This window comes from Coregonus clupeaformis, chromosome 16, assembly GCF_020615455.1.
Source record: "Coregonus clupeaformis isolate EN_2021a chromosome 16, ASM2061545v1, whole genome shotgun sequence".
NCBI lineage: Eukaryota > Metazoa > Chordata > Actinopteri > Salmoniformes > Salmonidae > Coregonus > Coregonus clupeaformis.
The window spans coordinates 16,267,535-16,284,679 of NC_059207.1; the positions used below are offsets into that span (position 1 = coordinate 16,267,535).

The 17,145-nt window shown below is 42.4% G+C and overlaps 1 protein-coding gene across 2 annotated transcripts in view; it reads left to right on the forward strand.

Annotated features, from left to right (window-relative positions):
• med27 (mediator complex subunit 27) overlaps positions 1-17,145 on the forward strand; it is a 94,475-nt gene that overhangs the window by 59,942 nt on the left and 17,388 nt on the right. Inside the window, exons 5-8 of one of the 2 annotated variants that reach the window (XM_041900415.2) lie at positions 6,562-6,669; positions 11,632-11,673; positions 12,835-12,912; positions 14,214-15,357. In XM_041900415.2, coding sequence (XP_041756349.1) covers positions 6,562-6,669; positions 11,632-11,673; positions 12,835-12,912; positions 14,214-14,219 — 234 coding nt within the window. In that variant the 3' untranslated portion in view covers positions 14,220-15,357. Of the gene's footprint in view, positions 1-6,561; positions 6,670-11,631; positions 11,674-12,834; positions 12,913-14,213; positions 15,358-17,145 lie in introns of those variants that run through there. The other variant, XM_041900414.1, reaches the window with a different exon arrangement.

The window sequence follows — 17,145 nt, forward strand, 5'->3', positions numbered from 1 at the left end:
CATCGTTGGATTTAATGGACTTTTTCTTCAGAACAAATTATTAACTGTCAAGAGGAAAGGTTATTGTTGTTTTTTCTACCATGTGTTGCCCAGAGCCACACAAAATCATTAAACTTGATATCATTCCTTGTGGTGACATATCAGTGGGCTAATAGTTTGGGATGTTGAATTATGAGCCTCTACGTGTCTTTGACATGTTTGCTGCGGATAGGCTATAGGATGTGAAAACAGCAGAGCCTTTTATTGCAAGGCTGACTTCCCTCTTTCTCTCACTATCTTGTTTTGTTCTCCATCTCAGCTTGTCAGCTTTCTTTTTTTACTCTCAGGACCATGGAGGACGTCAGTCTCATCCAGACCCACTTGTTGCTTGGAAACGGTTACTTTTTTAAAATTGCGTCTCCAATTTGTTGTGTGCTCTGCTGTCTACAGTGTGCGATCGGCTGCCCACTCTCTCGTTAAATAAAACGGCCCACCATCTGTGAGCCTATGCTGCAGCCACGGACAGAAATGCACTTTCCCTTTTCCTAATTAACCACACTAGGCCAGCTCATCTGGGTCCAAGGTGGAGCTCTGTTCTTCCCACTGGGTCATACTTTTAGTCTGGGCATTAGGATAGCACTTTGTAAACTTATGAAGTATAGCTGCCTAGGTAGGTAGTCTCATTTGTAAAATATTTAATAGTAGTTTGTCAGTCATTTCAAAGACGTTTGAAACATTCAGGAAAGTATTCAGTGGAGAGTACCTCGGTGTAGAGAGAAGTCTCAGACTCTATGCTTGTGCTGACCATTGTGATTGGGAATATGTCCGACATAATCTTTAAACATTTGTTCGGGAAGGAGACCCAGATCAATTGCTCAAATAAGCGTACGTGCGTCTGTGTGTGAGCGCACTGCTAGGCTTTTGTCTGTCCCATTTTCATTGGGTAGACACAGCCTTTAGCAGATGGTCTGTATTTTAGCGCCACGTTCATGTAGGCTAGGTAGTATTTTAGAGCTCCACACACCCTCTCTGTTTGGACCTCCACAGAGAGACAAAGCATCTAGGAGTAGAACAAGGCACTATGTGATAGGTGATTCACAATCTGCTCCCCCAAATGTATCAACTGAGGATTTTAGGTATGACAATTGCTGCAACAAGTTGTCTAAAGTGGAGCCAGGTCTACATTCTCTGCCATCTGTTCTATTGAAACCGTTATATTCCTTCTGCAGGTCTCAAATGAAATATTTCTTTATTACATTAATATAATAAGTAAGTAGCACTTTATTTAAATATAGTTGATGTCAATTCACCTTGGAAAAGAAAACCTAGAGGAATCCAATTGTTTACAGTACCGTTACAATCTACATGCCAGGTTCTTCATCCTCTAGTCAACTGTAATTTTATCTGTTTACGATTAGAAACTTGATTCGCTCATAAACCGGACAATGGGAACGATTTTTGTTTTAGCTGCACCACATCAGTCTGTACTCCCACGGTCCGTAGTACAGAGCCAGTTAATTGAAGTGTTGACGAAGTAAAATGTTTTTCTCGGCTCCACATTGACTTGTGAGGTACAAGAACATCTGACAAAACTTTGATTCGGTGTGAACCGTCCCTGTAATGATGATTGATTTGTTGTTGTCAATTACAAACTTTTTGCAGAATAATTGATAAATACTGAAAAGGCTACTAAAACTACTGAAAAGGCTACTAAAATGGAGGATTGATTTGTTGTAGCTGAAGTGAGGTTGGTGACTCTCAGGCATGGGAGATGGTAGCCCATCCAGTGTGCGTTAGTCAGTCAGTACTCAGTCAGTCAGTCAATGTGGACTCGAGCCTCAGGTCCTGGGCCTGGCCAGGGTAGAGCAGAGCAGAGAGCCAGTGCCCTGCCTTTATAAAAGGCATGTCGTCAGTAATGTATTCTCCCTTTGAGCACCTGTCTTGGCGAGGAGCGAGCGGGCCACCGGAGAGGAAGGGGAAATGTGTGTTGCTGAGGCACCCTCATGAAATATGAATGGATGTTCCTGAATTTTCTAGACATGTTTAATCACGTCAGATGATTTTCTAATCCACGCTCCTCTGTTGAACTTAAAGGGGCCGTCAATGTCTGCAATATTCAAGTGTTTCAAAATGTATTTTGGTGTGTCATCTCTCTGAAGGACTTTTTGAGAGACGTGTGTGTGTACTTCTCTCAGTAGTGGTTCTGGGTTGATCCACAGTTTAACCTGACTAGAAGGGATATCCTACTTTGGCTGGCCATGCAGCAAGACTTTCATCATACTGCATGAATAAGAGTCGCTTTACCTAGTTATTTTTATTTTTAGTTATTTTTTATTTTTATTTAACCTTTATTTAACCAGGTAAGCCAGTTGAGAACAAGTTCTCATTTACAACTGCGACCTGGCCAAGATAAAGCAAAGCAGTGCGATTAAAAACAACAACACATAGTTACATATACAAAAAATACAACAGAAAATATATATACAGTGTGTGCAAATGTAGCAAGTTATGGAGGTAAGGCAATAAATCGTTTGACCGCGGACCCGTTACGGACGCAGGCAATAAGGCAGTGATCGCTGAGATCCTGGTTGAAGACAGCGGAGGTGTATTTAGAGGGTAAGTTAGTCAGGATGATATCTATGAGGGTGCCCATGTTTACGGATTTAGGGTTGTACCTGGTAGGTTCCTTGATGATTTGTGTGAGATTGAGGGCATCTAGTTTGGATTGTAGGATGGCCGGGGTGTTAAGCATATCCCAGTTTAGGTCACCAAGCAGTACAAACTCTGAGGATAGATGGGGCGCAATCAATTCACATGTGGTGTCCAGGGCGCAGCTGGGGGCTGAGGGGGGTCTGTAGCAAGCAGCAACAGTGAGAGACTTATTTCTGGAAAGGTGGATTTTTAGAAGTAGGAGCTCAAACTGTTTGGGCACAGACCTGGATAGTATGATAGAGCTCTGCAGGCTCTCTACAGTAGATTGCAACTCCACCACCTTTGGCAGTTCTATCTAGATGGAAAATGTTGTAGTTGGGGATGGAAACATTTCTGAATTTTTGGTGGCCTTCCTAAGCCATGATTCAGACACTGCTAGAACATCAGGGTTGGCGGAATGTGCTAACGCAGTGAATAACTCAAACTTAGGGAGGAGGCTTCTGATGTTAACATGCAAAAAACCAAGGCTTTTACGGTTACAGAAGTCAACAAATGATAGCGCCTGGGGAGTAGGAGTGATACTGGGGGCTGCACGGCCTGGGTTAACCTCTACATCACCAGAGGAACAGAGGAGGACTAGAATAAGGATACGGCTAAAGGCTTTAAGAACTGGTCTTCTAGTGCGTTGGGTACAGAGAATAAAAGGGGCAGATTTCCGGGCGTTGTAGAATAGATTCAGGGCATTATGTACAGACAAGGATATGAGTACAGTGGAGGTAAACCTAAGCGTTGGGTAACAATGAAAGAGATAGCATCACTGGAGGCACCAATTGCAGCAACAGGCAAGGCATATTGACATGGGAGAGAGGCATAAAGCAATCACAGGTGTTATTCGAGAGAGCTAAGACAACAACTGGTAATGGCGATGAAAGTTTGGGCTGAGGCTAAACAGATAAACAGGACAGGGTACCATGTAAAGGAACAGTCCAGCAGGCATCAGCTGTGCAGCTGAGTGATCATAAGGTCCAGTGAACATCAATATGTGAGTCCGATAGCAGTTGAATTGGTGCTACACCACAGGTGAGAAGGAAGCATGGCTGATTGATTGCGTGTGCTAGCGGGCCTGGGCTAGCAGATGGATCTTCGTGGTCGTCGCAACGGGAAGCCTGTTGAAACCAAAGACGATTACGTCGGCAGACCAGTCGTGATGGATCGGCAGGCTCTGTGTCGACACTAGGAGGTCCCGTCCGGTTGACAGAGAGGTAGATAGCCGGGAGATGGGCCTGACTCGAGGCTAGCTCAAGGCTAACTGGTGCTTGCTTCGGGGGCAGTGGTGATTAGCCAACAACAACATCCATTCGGTTGCGATGATCCGGTGTTAAATGTCCAGTGATTCAGTTATTCCGGCAGAAAATCCGATGTTCTGGGTGAAAACCGCTAACGATGGCTAATAGCAAGTAGCTAGTTAGCTGGCTAGCTAGTTTCAACTGGTGATTCTAGATAAAAGGTAAGTAAATAATAGAATCCGTTCCACATTGAGTGAGGCGGGTTGCAGGAAAGTATATTTAGTAGAAGGATGAAAAGTGTGATAGCGAAAATATATACGAAAAAGACAACAACAAAAAAAAAAGGCTATTTACACGGACACACTAGAGTACACGACCGCACTGCTACGCCATCTTGGATTATTTAGTTAGCCTTGTACTGTTTTGTAACCATCACTATCTTTTACTAGTCTGTGCTAACACACTTAACAGGAGTACGTTTCTCTCCTTTCTACACTGTAAGTGCACTCGATGGGTTCAGGCGCTCCTTGAAATGTGTTTGCCTATCACCTCTCCAATTAGCAGGCTTACAAGAGCTGTGGAAGTGACAAGCCTTTTACAGGATCCTCTTAGGCCATCTAACAGGCTGTCTTCTGTGGGGAAACGAATCATTTTCAATGGTGATATTTTCTTATAAGGGATTTTTTCATTTATGCATGGAGGGTCGTTAGATTCTCTGTCACCGGACTTAAAAAGTGTCCTTTTGTTTCTTGTTTTGGTGTGCAGAACAATCCATCAAGTCAAATGCTTTTGAAGTGTTCGACAATGCTGGGGGATTTTCCTCACTGCACAAATTCAGGGACCAACCACTTAGTAAGATGACCATTTTCTCCCATAGCTTAGAGCTTACTAATCCTCTATGAACTGAAACTCTGATCAGTTTCCATTGGACTTAGTGCTAGAAAAACATCTAACTGGTCAGCTATTTAATAAGAAATGATTTAATGAGCCATCTGAAATGGCCATTGCAGATGTCTTGGGAGCACTACTGTTTCCACAATGTTTGTACGATATTAACAGGAAATGATGTGGCAACAAATGGATAGGTTAGAATTCAACACAATTGGTAACTACTATAACTGGTACTAAATTGTACCAAAGAAACTGTAAGTAATTCATTGGTTAGCCTATTACTGTGTAATTAACATGTTACCATTTAGGCCTAGCCACCATACAAGCTTTCAACAGACTCCAAGCCTGATGAAGATCATTTAGAGTTGTGAACACTATAGTATATTTATGAAAATAGGTTATTTGTAGATATAGCCTAATATCGAGGCAAATAGCTAGTAACATACGTTAAAAAAAGCCTGCCACCGATTATTTAGGTCTTTATTTTATTGAAAAATGAATTTCAAAATGTGTAGGCCTATTTAGTGTATTTTGTAACCTGCGACCTATTTTGCCACTTCTTTCTTGTCTCTCTAAGTTGTTGTTGCTCAGTTCATGCAAAGTCATTCTGCTAAGTCTGCCATTGAATCCACCTGCGTTGTTTAAAACGAAGGGGTTTCTCAGTCACCCCCTCTTTCTCATGTTTGAGTGGAGTCATGAAAAGCCCTCCCAAATACTGTGCTTTCCTTGTCAGTCTGGGACGGTCTTCCCTCCCATTTGCCAACTGAGCCGGAGCGCTGCCTTGGATGAATAATTCCGACTGGGTAGAGCAGGCGATAAGCACCGCTGTTTTGTTCTGGGTACGCTGCTGTTGTTGGAACAGGTTTAACAAATAAAGCACGTTTTTTTTATCTTATCATGCTCCCCCTCTTCCCCTTTCTCTCGCTCTCTCTCCATCGCTCGCTCTCTCTCTCTCTGTCTCTCTCTCTCGCTCTCTCTATCTGTCTCTCTCGCTCGCTCGCTCTCTCTCGCTCGCTCTCTCTCTCTCTCTCTCTCGCTCTCTCTCTCTCGCTCTCTCTCGCTCGCTCTCGCTCTCTCTCTCTCGCTCTCTCTCTCGCTCTCTCGCTCGCTCTCGCTCTCTCTCGCTCTCTCTCTCGCTCTCTCGCTCTCTCTCGCTCTCGCTCTCTCCATCGCTCGCTCTCTCCATCGCTCTCTCCCCCTCTCTCTTTCCATCGCTCGCTCTCTCCATCGCTCTCTCCCTCTCTCTCTTTCCATCTCTCTCTCTCTCCCTCTCTCTCCCTCCCTCTCTCTCTATCTCCCTCTCTCTCTCTCCCTCTCTCTCTCTCTCTCTCCCTCTCTCTCTCTCTGGTACCTAAAGAGGTCAATTTCTGCTGTCTTTTTCTTATCTCCCCGCTCTTACACAGAGATAGCCTAAGACCTCAAGTCAAAGCCCTTTGTAAGCTTTGCTCAGCCTTGAAAGATCAAGGTCAATATCTAACAGGGCAGACTTTGCAACTCAGTAATTCTGTTTGTCAAGCGTGTGTCGGATGAAAAGAGGTATCTGCTCTTTTCCAAGGTTAATTCACTGGAAAGGTTGAGTACAACAAGCCTATTGGGCCATCCAGTGGAGAGCACTGTAGGTTGTAGGTTAACCTTCGACTCAAGGGGGGAGAGAAGGCTAAGCACATTTCTTTGGCATGGCGGTTGGTTAGAAGAGGACTGAACAGGGCTTCATTTGTCATTGTCTTTTCATCTCTGCTGTCTCTTCCTTTAGGTGACGTTGGGGAAGGTGTTGAAAGCCATCGTGGTGATGAGAAGCCTGTTCATAGACCGGACCATCATGAGAGGATTCAACGAAAATGTGTATTCCGAGGATGGCAAGGTATTGTGTTCAGGGTTAAAAGGGAGGTTTGTGCCCAAACAGCTGGATTAAGAAGTACTGCATGAGATGGTGAGGTGCGACCCTCTCTCCATTGCAAAAATACACATAAGGTATTACTTTACGTAAGGTATTACTTTACATAAGGTATTCGTTTACATTACGTATTACTTTACATAAGGTATTACTTTACATAATGTATTAGTTTACATTACGTATTACTTTACATAAGGTATTACTTTACATAAGGTATTAGTTTACATTACGTATTACTTTACATAAGGTATTACTTTTACACTCAGGTCAAGAGATGTCATACTAGGCATATTATCTGTACACTTCCCAGGAGACTTCAGTCTAGAGGTCTTCACGGGTCCCAAAAATGTTGATCCATTCCGAAATGGATCCGTGGCTTTCCCACCCGACCCAATATGCATCCCGGAGCCGACTGGGTGAAAAATCTGTCGATGTGCCCTTGAGCAAGGGAACTTAACGCTAATTGCCGCTTTAAGTTGCTCTGAATAAGAGCGTCTGGTTAATTACTAAAATGTAAAAAAATTAAAATGCAGAAATTCATTTTCTTTTTAAAACAGAGACCCTTTCCGAATAGACCCGAGGACAGTCAGACCCGTTCCAAAAAAGGCCTGTGGAAAAACAGACCCGTGCCGGTTCGGATCAGAGAGACCTGTTTAGTTCCGAGAGTAGAAAAAGAGAAAAACATGCTAGTGTCATCAATAAACAAGCGATATTGGCCAAATGATCCACAGTTACGTGTCCTTAAAAACGGCCTATAACAAATTATACAAAAAATATTTGTTGTGTTTAGATGTGTAGCATATTCAAAACTTTATAGCCTATTGTTTTATGTTTTTTTCTTTCTTAAAACAATAATTGTCCACCTCATGGTTCAGCTGTCGGAGATTTTAGCGCTAAATGCATCAGGACATTGCATGCATATAGGCCTAGGCGTCCACTGTATGATATACACTTTACATATTTTTTAAATATATATAAAGGAAGAGAAGCTTGGGCCTAGCCCTAGAGAGACCGAGAGAAAGAAAGAGATATGCCGGCGCCATGTTCCCGACATTCTTTATCCTTGTCTGATAGGCTACCACTGCTATATAGATAGGCCTATAGAAAGCTAATTTATACTTTTTATATTTTTCGATCAGAATATTTTTTTGAAAGATAAACATTATATTGTTAGATTAAAGGAGTAACTCTGGTAGGCCTAAAACATCCTTCCTCACCTCAAGTTCAACTGTCGGAGTCAGCTAGGCCTAATAATAGCCATACCACACCAAACCTTTACAAAAGGTTCTTCATTTTATTAGGGTAATATCAAAAGTAAGTCGTCATTGTTTATAGGGAAAATACGAACAGGTTATTATATTGCGGCATTAAATAAAGTTTTGCATTTCGCCCTCCTTTTCATGGTTTGAGTGCGAGTAGCCCTATAGTAGGCCTACCGGCAAACACAACATTACAGTTGGAACTCAATTTGGCCAAAAAAAATGCCTCAACAGAATGAAACATTTTTTTTTTGCATATTTAAAGAACTGGTTTAAACCTTCACAAAAGTTAACAGGCTTATATTGCAGCAATTACCAACTAAGGCGAGTTCTTACCGCAGGCCTACCCAACAAATGACTGCAATAGGCTAAATATATTTATTTTACAACAGGCTTACTTTTAATCTTAAACTCAATTTTTAAAAAACTGTTCAAACTTAATTTAGCCAACAAAAATGTCTCAACAAAATGACAAATGAAAACACTTTTTGCATATTTAAATAACTGGCTTAGATTCTTAAATAGGCCTACAATAATAATAATAATAATAATAATAATAATAATAATAATAATAATAATAATAATAATAATGAGAAAACAAATGATAATAAATATAAGTTAGAAAATTGCATCAAACCTGAATAGCGAGTTGCATACAGTCCATTTGGCCGCGCCAACGTTCTTCTCATCTTTGTCCACTGACGGGAGAGATTCCCCTTGTTGGCTTCTTTTCACTGTACTCTTCCTCCTCTAACTTTTGTTTTACTTCAATAAAAATGTCCTCCATCTTCGCAATCAACAGTAGCCTAGGCCAAAGCTCCTTTCACTCTCTCTCTCCACCCTCAGCAGCAGACGCGCGTGAGGTGAGTGGCCGGAACCAGTTTCAGCTGGACATAAGCTATACGTTTTATTGAGTTGCTATTGGCTGAAACAGATAACAAGCTCACACAGTTCTCATCACCTCACATTAAATTAACAGAGGGCGGGTCCAGTCAGTAAATCAATTTTAATTGCACATACCCGAGACCTGTGGCCTGACACTATATATACAAAAGTATGTGGACATCCCTTCAAATTAGTGGATTTGGCTATTTCAGCCACACCCGTTGCTGACAGGTGTATAAAATCGAGCACACAGCCATGCAATCTCTATAGACAAACATTGGCAGTAGAATGGCCTTACTGAAGAGCTCAGTGACTTTCAACGTGGCACCGTCATAAGATGCCACCTTTCCAAGAAGCCAATTCGTCAAATTTCTGCCCTGCTAGAGCTGCCCCGGTCAACTGTAAGTGCTGTTATTGTGAAGTGGAAACATCTAGGGGCAACAACGGCTCAGCTGCGAATTGGTAGGCTACACAAGCTCACAGAACGGGACCGCCGAATGCTGAAGCGCGTAGCGCGTAAAAACCGTCTGTCCTCGGTTGCAACACTCACTACCGAGTTCCAAATTGCCTCTGGAAGCAACGTCAGCACAAGAACTGTTCGTGGGGAGCTTCATGAAATGAGCTTCCATGGCCGAGCAGCTGCACACAAGCCTAAGATCACCATGCGCACTTTGGAGCAGTGGAAATGCGTTCTCTGGCGTGATGAATCATGCTTCACCATCTGTGTTGTGCCAGTAACCGAAAGGTCGCTGGTTCTAATCCCCGAGCCGACTAGGTGAAAAATCTGTCGATGTGCCCTTGAGCAAGGCACTTAACCCTAATTGCTCCTGTAAGTCGCTCTGGATAAGAGCGTCTGCTAAATGACCAATAAAAAATAAAAATAAAATCTGGCAGTCTGACTAGGCCCCTTAGTCCCAGTGAAGGGAAATCTTAACGCTACAGCATACAATGACATTCTAGACGATTCTGTGCTTCCAACTTTGTGGCAACAGTTTGGGGAAGGCCCTTTCCTGTTTCAGCATAACAATTGCCCCCGTGCACAAAGTGAGGTCTATACAGAAATAGTTTGTCGAGATCCACATACTTTTGGTCATGTAGTGTGTCAGACTCGACCCAGATCCGAGACAAAAGTCTGGATTTAGGAACTGCTTGGACCTGTGAAGACCTCTACTTCAGTCTTCTTGAGACTGTCCTGGCTACCATGAAGGGTCCCTCTGGGCTATGTATTCAAAATGACCTCATATAGCCTTCTATACAACAATGTTGTTAGAGGGCTGATGGTCTCCAGCTGCTAACGTAAGACCATGCAATCCAGGGTCTGGACCTCCATTCCTCATTGTCAGTTTTCTGTTGGACCGCTGAATAATTTACGTGACCGCTTCCTCTCTCGCACTCTCACATGAAAAGCTTGTAAAGGATGGGTGACATTGGCTTTCCTCTACAATTTCCACTCAGTCAGATTCAACATTAATCCCTAATTAATTTGGAACATGGCTCTGTGTTGGTGTTTCGCCCTCACTCAGCCAGAGTGTGGGGACTCTTTGAACTGACATCAATATTAGGAGGCCATCAAAGCCACAGAGAACCTTGATCACCATTAATTATGCCAATGAATGGTAGACCTCCTGCCAGAACAATGCTGTCTGATGTACTCAACTGTGTGTGTGCGCGCGTGTGCATGCACACATTTAGTGTTTCAAATCGAGCTCTCACATATATGTAACTGCCACAACTACTCAGGGTACTTTATAGAGATAATGTGCTCCATGGAAAATGTTTTGAAGTCCAGACATTCCCAAAGCTCCACCTAGGATGAGTTAGACAGACACAACAGCAGCAGCCAGGGTTTTGTTTAGGATGTCTCCCATCCCCACCCCTCAGGCTCCAACATCCCCATTTCTGCCATTTTCTCCACTAATTATCATACGGTAAGAAGCGGCAGGAGCAGCAAGCTGAGCCTTCTAGCATACAGAGAGAGAGAGAGAGAGAGAGAGAGAGAGAGTGGGGAAAAGAAAAGGAACACTGCACTATCAAAGGAGGGCTTCAAAGACTATCGAAGGCATCTCTTGGGTAATTTGCGATCCTGTATTAGTTTCCCTTCAAAGGGTCTCTGTGTGTCGGTAGTGGGTAAAGGGACAGAGGGGGATTGAATCCGATTTCTCTAATAAATGCTGACACCGGGCCTGTTTGATATTAGATTCAGGGTAGTGTTTTGATTTGTTATTGTCTTTGAAACTGTTCAGACGACCTTCGCACAATCTCCTGCCCTTCTCTCCCGGTTTACTGAAGGACGATGCAAGCCACAGGACAACAGGGGAGCAAGAAGAGAGGAGTCATTTGAACTTAAAATATAGACCTGATCAAATTATCAATACAATGCTAGTGAGTGGTATTACAAAGATAATAGACTTAAATGAAAGTTGATGGTGTAGTCCAGGGGTATTCAACTTTTACCCTATGAGGTCCAGAGTGTGCTAGTTTTCTTTTCTACCTGATAATTAATTGCACACACCTGGTGTCCCAGGTCTAAATCAGTCCCTGATTAGAGGGGAACATTGAAAAAATGCAGTGGAAATGGCTTCGAAGTCCAGAGTTGAGTTTGAGGGGTGTAGTCAGTCTTGATGACGACTACACGTGTACTCCAATCCCATTGTTCTAAATGCTCCAAATGAACACTTTTGCTGTGATTTGTATCGCATACAACTGAAGAAAATAATGTGTGTGGGTTTGAAAATGTACGATTAATTACATAGATATGAGAATAATTATCATTTTCTCTCCTCAGCTGGATATCTGGTCGAAGTCAAACTATCAGGTATTTCAAAAGGTGAGACCCTATCTCCATGTTTACCCCAGACGTGGGTGCAATGCCCAACCTGAGGAACTCATGAGTAGTCATATAGGTCTCCGTATTGTGGAACCCTCTGTGTGTCTCCCGTTTGGCCACCTGTTGCTGTGTGTTCTTCTCTCCCACTAATCAAGCCCTGTCATAGCAAAATGTACTCTGTTTCCGGTCGGATTTCATTTAAAACTAAAACCACTTTGCAACAGTCCTTTCTGGCGAACATATGGGGGTTATGAGTCGTCCTCACTTCCCTCTCATCCTCCCTCACCAAATCAGGCGGCGTCATCGCCATGGCAGCATATGGGCAGCCAGAAAGCCACACACACACACACACACACACCAGTGACTGGGATGGAGCCAGCATTAATAGAAAGAGAGCACCCAATTTTCTTTTCATAGTGAATTCTCACTTGTGCCCCCTGGCTGATCAAAGCACAGTATGTTTATTTCTTGATCTCATCCTAATGCTAAGTCAAACAGACCCTGAGTGAGAGTGAGTGAGAGTGAGAGTGAGAGAGAGGGAGAGAGAGAGAGAATGGCAGCACACCTCAGCTTCCCCTCCCATCTGTCACTGCACTGCCAAGGTCTGACTTGTCACCAAAGCCTATCTTTGTTAACCACCCAGTCATATCCTTACATCATCTTTGAGGAGAATACTTTTTCGCCCACCTGTTTTGATATGTTTTCCCTGTGCATGTAGTGTACTGTATGCCTGCCAGGTGCTGGTAATAGCCGTATCCCTCATGCTTCGCCAGATGGTAAAAATTTAATAGCAATGCACATATTGACTGGACACAGAATAAAACTATACTAGCTACATCGACAGAATAACTTACTTTATCAAAGTTACGTAATAATTGCATGTGGGATGAATATTTGATGGAGAGATTGATACAGTATACGCTATGATTAGTATTGCTCCAATGACAACCCTGCACCAGTCTAGCAGACCTATTTTACTTATGTTAAAAGTTGAGTAATAAGTACTCTGTCTTTGAAAACATGTTGTTTTACTTGATCGCTTGTATTGATTATGTTATGTAATACTTACTTGCTCGTGAAACCATCTTGAATTAAAAGCAGAGACAATTGGAATGTTCTCAAATGTTCATGTGTTTTTACAAGCCCTGTTTTCTCTCTAAGGTTACGGATCACGCCACCACTGCTCTGCTGCACTACCAACTCCCCCAGATGCCTGACGTGGTGGTACGATCCTTCATGGTGAGCACATTCACACAGCAAAACCTCTACATAACCCTCTCCCACCCTGTGTCTGAGCGCCTCTACTTGATAATCCACTCTGTCTTTTGTCCTATATCTTCACCATGTACACATAGCCGATGGATTGCGCTGGCATTGCTAATCAGTCCAGGCATCTTATCACACAGTACTGTAACAGTGCCTCATTTGATTTAAAGCTCTGAGACTAATTTTTGATAAGGGGAGGAGGGGGTTGAAAATTGTCCGCCTATTACTGGATTACTGGTTGAGAGTCGGACAAAGCTTCCCTCTCCCACTGAAGCTTGTAGCCAGTCCCCACATAAAGAGTCCTATAGAGGAGGTACCTCAGGAAGCATACAAAAGACTTGTCAATGTTACTGCGTGATGTATCAGCTACCATCGGATGTTCTTACTCCTGGCTTCCCGGAGTGCGGGGCAGGGTTATGTATTAGTATCTTGATGTTTTAGTCTTTAAATAGCCTGACTGTCCACTCTGCAGACCCATGCTCTTAGTGCTGAAGTGAGGGAGATTGATTAGCTGCTCCTCTCCGGTGCTGGAAATCAATGGGAGACTATTCTGATCTGGCCCGGCCGGGGTGTGGGGGCTGGGTGGCACCGCCGTCCTTTAGGGAGGGGTTTCAATCAGACAGATCAACGGCTCGGCTTCAGGGCCAACAACGGGGCGCCTCCGTTACTGACCTGTCCTCATTTACAGCTTGACTCTGTCCAGAAAGAGATTATCACTACATACCCAGCCATCACCATGTCCTGAGACGTCTTAAGACATGTCTTAAAAAGTCAAGACATGTTTAAGGTGCGTCTATAGACGGTCTCAAGACGTCTTAAGACAATCTTAGAATGAATGAGATGTTTCAAGGCACTATAAATAGTATTTATATGGTTTAGGTGTTTACTTATTGATTCCATGTTTGTCTTGTAGTGATTTGGCAATCACTTACTCATTCCTAGCACAAACTTGACAAAAATTTACAGAACTTCAACACTTGCAGCATACCTCTGATGTGCTAGAGTAAGGACTTAAGAACAGTGAAATACAATAGTACATTTAAGTATGGGATTATTTCTCATTATGTAAATGTGCAGATAGAATAGATGGGCAATCGCAAAATGTACAGATTCATAGAAATAGATGGTCATGATAGGAAGCAAAATGTACAGATTGATACTACAGTGATACTACTCTTCATGAGAATGTAAGTTCCTGAGGAACACCATGTTTGCATGCTGGTGGGCAGTCTTGTTGTCACAAAGTTCACAGAAGTGCCAATGTGTACCTGTAGATCTAGTTCCAATTCCCAAAAGGTCTTTGTTTCCATGATGCCAGTGGGGGACAACACAAGGACCTGGTCTTCTTGGATGAGCTCTTCACACCCTGACAGAGGACCCCATCTGTTAAGGAGTCTGAGGTTTCCCCTCCAAGTAAACCTGGGGTTCTCTGTAGGAAAAATAAACACCATCGAGTTTGCTGTATATACACTAATGTATAACATTGCAGTAAAACATGGAGAACAGTTCCACCACAGTTCACCAGCACCACTGTATCACAGAGTATAAAATAGCTCACCTTCAGGCTTGCTGTGGGGTACGGCTCAATATTGGTGGCGAGGTAGGACCCCATCTTTATTGTTTTGATGTCAAATCTGCAGACAAACTACAAAAGTAAATCACTGTCTATTCATCATGATGCTAAAGAACAAACATACAAAGCTTCATTATGAAATGATAACAGGAAATAAAAAATGCATTAGCTATCATGTAATAAATACAGTAACATCAATAACAAAATCACATCTATCCTGCTATTTTCTTGTACTTCAATTATAAATAGCTCACCTTAAGCAGAAAGCCCTACCGTCCATGAGGGCTTAATGTTTGACACCAGATAGGACTTTATCCAGTGTGAAAATAGAATGAATCAGTTAAGCACTATGTCTGTTCTCATGGGAAGAAATGTGTATGTTCTTTTTTGCAATGCAGTGTTCTGACTTTGCTATTTGCTGACATGCTGTCTCGAATCCTCGTATCCTGACAAAAGAAAAATGGGCTGCGTTCATTACACAATAACTATCAAACCTCATGTTTAATTTGTTTTAGAAACATACATAGTCATAAATTACCTCATCAAATCGAAATAAATCCAATCTACTCTGCAGCATGTGTAGTTGACATCCCTGATCAATAAGACAACACAAAAAAATCTATAAATGCTCCAGACATTTCTCTATAATTTATGTTGGGGATATATTTTACATAACATGTACTGTCTATATTTAATAACACTGCATAATAAAGATGAGACCTCTTAAGATAAAGGTGTTGATGGGGCTGAGATATCATTGAAGTTGAAACATTTGACATGATCCCTTCCCCTCTCTCTGATCGCCATGGACTATATAGTCAACTGAAACAACCTGCATTTTGAGTTATTTTTAAACTGGAGGCCTACTTGCTAGCTAATTTAGCTAAGATAGTTAATGGCAGTTGTTAGCTAGCTAAGCAGAGTCTTCAATATAAAATGTTGGTAGTGCTAAAACAAGATGTCAATAACATATTTCTTCATATTGACAAAATATTATTCTGGACTAACATACATTCAAATGCTTTGCTTGCTTACCTCAAGTTGAAAAACAGTTTGTAAATCCTCCAGGTTTGACAGACTGTTGCTTTGAGTCTTGCGCAGTGTTGCCAACTCCTCAATAAGGAAAGTAGCTATTGGCTGTCCGAAAAGTCGCTAGAAGTCGCTAAATGACGTCATTGCCTAATTTGCATTATGTGCCATGTGCATGTAATTGTGATGGATGCTGTAGGAGAGAGGAATAATGTCGTGGGAGAGACAAAGTGAGTAAAAAACACCCTAAATATGTTTAGAACTACAAATGAACTTTCTTCTGTCGATTCTTGGGTTTTTTTTATGTCACAATTCCAACCCTCCTCCTTTATCCGGGCTTGGGACCTGCAAAAGTGACCCAAGAGAGACACTGGCGGAGTTACTTATTTTTTATTTTATTTTAATTTAAAAAACATTTTTAGTTTAGTTTTCTTAAGTTTGGTTTGGTTTTTAATCTTATGGTCCATTTAGGAGCCTACAACAAGTCACAGTAAAACATGAACATTTTTAACCATAACATAAAAAATAAAAAAAGTGTAAACAATCTGCATTAACAATCTAAATGGACCAAAAAGAGACAATAGAAAAAACTGTCAATGGCAATGTGAGAAAATGATGGTAACTAGTCTGGCCCTAATTCAGGTTCGTTGTTGTTTTTTCAGACACCCCTCCACACACACACAGGCTGTGCTGGTTCACAGAAAGAGTGGGTCATCATCATTTTGGTCAAGGCTCTCTATGGCAGGTTCAGCAACTGAGGGAGTTGACTTAAATGAGTAAGCAGCTGATGTGGCAAAAAGCTGCAAAACATTATCAGGCAGCTGGTGCTCATAGCAAGCCTCACAAGACAGCTTGAGTCCATATAGAATGTACAGGATGGAGTTAAGGGTCTGCAAGGACATCCGATTTCTAAGTTTGCTTTTTACCACACTCATCTGGCTGAATACTCTCTCGACTTCAGCATTCGAGTGTGGCAAGGACAACACAGACACAGCAGCCATGGCAAGTTCTTGAAACGGGTTGATATCAGCTGCATCCCTGAACTTCCAAATCTCACTCCAGAAGCCCAGTGTGTGTTTTGTCTCATTCCATTTACTACGATGGATGGCACGCCATTGCTGGACAATCTTGTCTATCTCTGCAGGGGAGTAGCCAAGGAGCTTGGCTATTTTTTCTATTTCTCCAGGGCTCTTATTGTGCTTTAGAGTTTCCTCAACATTGAAAACTGACACGTACTGCAATGCTTCAATGTTGTCCGGCAGTCTCACCCTCAACTCATTAGTGAGGGAGATGGTGAAGTCTACACACCGCTTTCGGACATTGTTTTCATCCTCAGGCGCAAGGTGGAGCTCAGCTTCCTTTGACTCAAAAAGGTAACCAAGGTACGGTTTGGGACTGATGTATCCATCTATTGACCCTTTGAGTACATCAACATTTGCCAGTGGATTCATCACCCTCTGCTCACAGTCTTGATCAGGCTAACCAAGCTGTCAAGTAGCTTAAGAGGATCTACTTGCTCTCCCTCAAAAGCCTTGATGGTTACAGGTCTGTGAGAGCCAGAAATCTTGCTTGTTTGAAGGTGACCAAATACTTATTTTCCACCA